At 40.0% G+C, this 5,732-nt stretch overlaps 1 protein-coding gene across 1 annotated transcript in view; it reads right to left on the bottom strand.

The window, feature by feature from the left end:
• TSN (translin) overlaps window positions 1-4,476 on the bottom strand; it is a 9,041-nt gene extending 4,565 nt beyond the window's left edge. The window contains exons 1-3 of the mRNA XM_007937937.2: window positions 4,411-4,476; window positions 2,420-2,513; window positions 1,049-1,145 (exon numbers count right to left, since the gene is read on the bottom strand). Of these exons, the coding sequence (XP_007936128.1) occupies window positions 1,049-1,145; window positions 2,420-2,513; window positions 4,411-4,476 (257 nt within the window). The remainder of the gene's footprint in view (window positions 1-1,048; window positions 1,146-2,419; window positions 2,514-4,410) is intronic.
• Between the last annotated feature and the right edge of the window lie 1,256 nt (window positions 4,477-5,732).

Raw genomic sequence — 5,732 nt, 5'->3', positions numbered from 1 at the left:
AAAGGGCTGGAGGGAGGCAGCATGTCTGGCCTTGCAGTAATAGGCCTTGGGTTACTGCTGGTAATCCTGCCTTCCCCTTGTAGGGTTAGAGGAGGTCAGAACATGTGGCCTCCTTGTCGTTTTTGCACTACCTAAAAGCAGGTATCAACAAACTTTCCCTGTAAAGGGTCAGTAAGCATTTTAGTCCTTGCAGACCACATTGTTACATATTTTTCTTTGGGTGTTTTTCTTTTAACAATGCTTTAAAATATAAAAGCAACTCTTAACTCCTAGAGGCAGCAGACCACAAGTAGTTTGCTGACCCGTACCTTAAAGAATCTTCTTGGTAAGTGATACACTATTATACCATCTATTCTACCTATTCTGTCTATTCTACACACCTCTCACATACACATCGTACTTATTAACCAAATACATGTCTTTAAAAAAGAAACTTGTCAAAGAAAACAAAATTATGCAGAAATTCTTATTTACCATATTCTAACAATTTTCAGTTGTTCAAGTTTAACCTCTCTGAAATCAGGATACATTTTATAATCTACCTTCAAATTGTAACTGGCAACATTTCTTCGCTAAGTGATACATAATGGTATACCTTAAATTAACAGTATTGTAGATTAAACAAAATATGGCATAAAATATTAGCTAGTTACTAGGCAGTAAATTCAATCTTTGAGGTAAATGTTATATGCATATATTGCCCCATATCCTGCAGCCTAACAGCCTAGGAACTGTTTACCCAATTTCACCAACACCTTGAACAAATCAAAGACATATTCTCTATTTTGACTTTCACAGAGCAAGCATTTTGTTTTGAATTATTTCTCACTGCAAAACTAATATGTTTCTTAATAAAATTTTGGAAGTACAAAGGAGTAAAAAACAGAATCATTAATTTCATCAACACTGAAATACCATCACTATTAACACTTTGATCCATTTCCTGTTGTTTCTTCCATGTAGAGAAAATTTACCTAGTCAAAAGCATTCATTCAGTGCATCATTCCTGCTTTTTTATTTAATGTAATAAAATATTTTTCTTATCCACCTGTAGTACTGTTCAGCAGGGAACTTGGTCTTCAGAGATGTGAGATGTGTTTTTACTGTATCAAAATGTTCTCGAGCTTTCAAGCACCTCTTTGGAACTGATCACAAAAAAATAAACATAATAATGAAAGACTTATCAAATTTTATTAAGTTATTTTATTATTAAGTTATTGTTAAGATTGGTAAATTCTGGCTTAACAATCTGTGTAGTCTATCTAGAAACAAACTAACATTTTTTTATCTCATAAGCAAATGTAAAGTACACATCTTTCCGTCCATCTCAAAACATCATCTTTAATTTTCCTACTAATTAACAAATACTGAAGAATAAACAAACAAAAACTTGCTGAAGGGAATATGTAAGGAAAGACATTGGTAAGGTGGCTTAAACAGCCTCAACCCTAATGGACTGTGTACTAGCTGCTATTCCCATCCAATCTACAGAAGACACCTAGAAATTACACTGCTTCTAGCTCCCACGATTTGGTCAAAAAGAGCTTCATCACTAATTCTTGATCAGGCTGACCAACTCTGTATCATTGAGACAAATGGCATGGAGCCAGTGAAAACCCTATGGATCACAACTGGCTGATCAAGAAATGGCTCAGGACTGGGCAGCATTTTCTTCCTTGTGCATGTGGTCGCCATGAGTCAGGGGCTAATTCTCTGGCAGTTAACAAATCTTGCCTATAAATTCACGCCCATAAATTGCACGAGTATGTCAATCTCTACCTGAAACACATTAGCTGTGTTTGCTACATCCAAAATGGAGGTTTCATATTTAAACTTGACATACTTGATTTCCAATCAAGGTGGTGGTTGTTGTTACGTGCCGTCGAGTCGGACCCGACTCATAGCGACCCCTCCTTGGGTTTCCGGGGCAGTATCACTATGGAAGTAGACTGCCCCATCTTCCTTCCGAGGAGTGGCTGGTGGGTTTGAACCACCAGCCTTCTGGTTGGCAGTCAAGTGCCTTAGGCACTACGCTACCAGAGCTCCTTCCAATCAAGGGGTTGGCTGTAAACACTTTGATTGAAGAACGTTTTACATCGACCATCTCCAATCTACAAATGCATGTTAATCTGTATTCAGTCACTGAAACACTAGATTTAAAAAAAAAAGCCAAATAAAAGTTGCTAGATGCTTTCATTAAACAAGAGAGCTTTTTAACAATTACTATCAGTAGCATTCCATCACACTAAGCATTCGTATTTAAACCACACGTATGTAAAAGTGGAAAATTAACCATAAAACATGTTAGGCATTTTTCATAACAAATACAGACTTGATATATTAAGGCAGCCTTCTGGTTGGAAAGAACTTTCTACCAGGAGATTGACAAATTGGCTAAAAATCAAAACAAAAAACTTACTGTCCTGAAAACCAGCACCCTGATGGACCCCTTGAAGTAGAGTTAAAATCTCTCGAGCTGTTTGTTCTAAACTCTGTACAACTTTACGGATTTCCTAAAGAGAATTAAAAAATCACAATCTCAGATAAATTCAACATATAAATTCAACAACAAATATACTAGATGTCATAGTAGACCTATCACACTTTCACATACATCCAAAGCACGAATGATCTTTACTAGGACTGAACTCATATACAAATTTGAACTCTGATTCCTTCACTTCTCTGTGAGAACCCTGATTCAGGCCCTAAAAAGTCTTAAGATTCCTAGTCTGTAGACTTCGATTCCTCATCTATAGACTTCAAAGAACAATCATCCACCACTCCCAATTACCCCATAGAGCCACTATAAAAACTAAAAGAGATAATGTGCATGACTACAATTTGTACACAATTAAACACAATACAAGTTTTTAATCCATTCATTTTGCAAAAACAGTTGACCCTTGAACAACATGGGTTTAAACTGCATGTGTCCACTTACATGCAGGTATTTTTCAAGATATGGATGTTGGAAAATTCAAGAATAGACATCACACCAGAGGAATTAACAGATGACTTGAAAGCAATGAGTGCTTCTGAACCAGTGCCAAAAAACATTAGACAATCTGGTAGAAGGGTTCCAATTATTCAAGACTGCTTCTGACTTCTTTTATGGCATGGATCCTTCTATGATATGGACACTGAAACTAAAGCAAATAGTGGGATAAATATAGAAATATTTTTAGAGAAACGAAAAGTCAAAGTCAGACAGAAATTGCAGTACACTTTCATAAAGTTATACTGAGTGTGCCTGCCTCTACGTCCCCTTCCACTTCTTCCACCTCTTTGGCCTGGGCCATCTGAGACAACTCTACCAACCCCTCCTCTTCCTCCTCCACCTACTCAATCCTGAAGACATCCAGGATGTAGACCTTTATGATGATCCACTGCCATTTAATGAGTTGCAAATAATCATGCCATACAATTTAATAAACTAATCTGTTGTGTATGTATATGAATGTCTTCATATTAAGTTCTAATAACAGTACAGCAAGAACTGTGTTAATCAACTGTTTAGGTTATCAGTAAGGCTTCCAGTCAAGAGTAGACTATTAGTATAGTTCAGTTTTTGGGGAACCAAAAGCTATATGCATGGGAGTCAGTACCCCTAACCCACATGTTGTTCAAGGGTGAATTATACTGACTAAGCACATTTCTGTGCAAGGCACTGTATAAACACTGATAGCACAGCCAACAATCCCTTCCCTCTTGCACATTAGAGTGTAGTAGGGCTCAGGAGTAGTTTAAAAAATAACAATCACACAAATGACAGAAAAATTAAAGAACTACAAGAAAATACAACAGGGAAAGCATAATTTATGTTAGATTCAGAATAAAGTCATGAATATGAGATAATGAGGAAGAGTGTGGACCGCGCATTCCAGGAAAAGCAAACAGCAGTTGGAAGAGTCTAGGGCAGGAAATCTGGAGTACTGAAGGCACAAAAAGGTTAAAATGAGTGTAACATACAAAGAATAACGTAAAATGAGATTAGTGACATAGTGACACAGGGACCTTGTAGGCCACAACACAGTAGGAACTTTTACCCTATGTGGTACAAGAAGCCATAGGAGTGACTTAAATAGGAGTCATATGTGCTTTCAAGAGACCAACAATAAATACATTAAGCACGTGTTAAATGACCCAGGCGCTAACCGAGCCTTCGACAAAAACAAGTGCTGAAAAGAAGGAAAACTAACATTCAAATAAGGCAGGTGATGCCGAGGAGCCAAGAGTAGGGCAAAGTGGCTCGGGACCAGAGGAGCAGTAACGGGTGAGGAGCGCCCAAAGCCTCAACAAGAGGGCCCGGGAATATCCCTACCGCCCTAGACCAAGGGAGGAGGAGCCCAGGTAAAGTTGCCCAGCAAAGCAAGGAAAAGAATAGGGTATGGAAGGGAGGGGGCTCGCCTCTCGGATGTCCTGTTCGGCAGCCAGGAAACCCTGCAGCTCCACAAAGATCTCGCTCACAGACATGGCGCTGGTGGCACAACAGTCAGCTACTGCAGGGAGGGCGGCCAGAGAAGCGCTTCCCGGGAACAACAAACGCAATCAACAGCACCGCCCGCCACCAGCACCGCCACCGTCGCGTCGACCGGGCCCCACGCCACGGCCGCGACCGGGGTCCTTCGAGGTCCGCGACGCGCCGGAGACGGGGCTGCCCGCCGCGCTGCCTGAAGCACGGCCACTGAGTCAAGAGCCAAGGCCGTAGGTTGTGCCCGCCCAAAGGCCGAAGGGAGGGGTGACGAGCGGACTTTCCGCCTGGGGACTTTGGACAGGCAACGCCGGAACAACCGCGATGGAGGCCCTTGGAGCACGTGGGCCTCGGGGAAGGCTGAGCGGGTGTAGAGATGGCGGGAGCTAGTGAGGCTGTTATGTTGTGTGTATTGTGACAGAAGGAAATGTTTCACTGCAAAAGAGAATGCCTAGGAAGAACAGATGCTGAAGACTAAAAAGAGGGACACAAATAATATGTTATTTTTAACGAATACGTGGGAAAATAAAAGTGTACGGTGAGATTGTGAATAAGGAATGGATTGGGCGAGAATTTTCTTTACGTTTTTCTTTTTATTTTAGGATTCCTGGAATGTATGATTGTGTTACCTAAAAATAAAAGAGTTGGTTAAACCTGTGTGGTGGGACGAAAGCAATGTCGGGTTACCTAATAAGTACGGGATTACTTGCGCTTGTGTCCTAATCTGTAATTGAAAAGCGTGAAACTGTTCACTACTTACTAGTAAGTAAGCACGAGTAAACCCGTCCTTACCTTGTTTAGTGGGTAATCAATCAGCCCCAGAATGCAAGTTTTTGTTATACCCAACTTAAACCTCCTTCGCTGAAGCCCCTGTCTTACTGGAAACACGAAAGAAATGCTGTTAGAAAATACGAAAAGATTTTATTGTGAATAATTGCATTTCATGAAATGGAGAAGATGCACATGTGTGCTTCCCTGTGGGAGAAGCAGACAGGTGTTATTTGATGAAGCAAACAAAGGGTGATGGTATCACATCAATGAGAAAAGTGTAGAGAAAAAGAGAAATTTTACAAAGAGTTGTCAAATCATGCACTTTCTTAACAATTCTTAGCCAAACAATTCCTTATCTCCAGATTAAACTTGACAACATTTCTAAAGCACACAATGAAAACATTTTGATGTGGGAGTCTTGTTATTGAATGTAAATCAGGTCAATTCTAGCTGAATTTACTGAAATGGAAAACGGATTGATTTAGTT

Source organism: Orycteropus afer, unplaced genomic scaffold (genome assembly GCF_000298275.1).
Source record: "Orycteropus afer afer isolate SDZICR_OR568_19922 unplaced genomic scaffold, OryAfe1.0 scaffold00004, whole genome shotgun sequence".
Lineage (NCBI taxonomy): Eukaryota > Metazoa > Chordata > Mammalia > Tubulidentata > Orycteropodidae > Orycteropus > Orycteropus afer.
The sequence above is the reverse complement of the archived record's forward strand: the minus strand, read 5'-3'. Positions and strand labels throughout refer to the sequence as shown.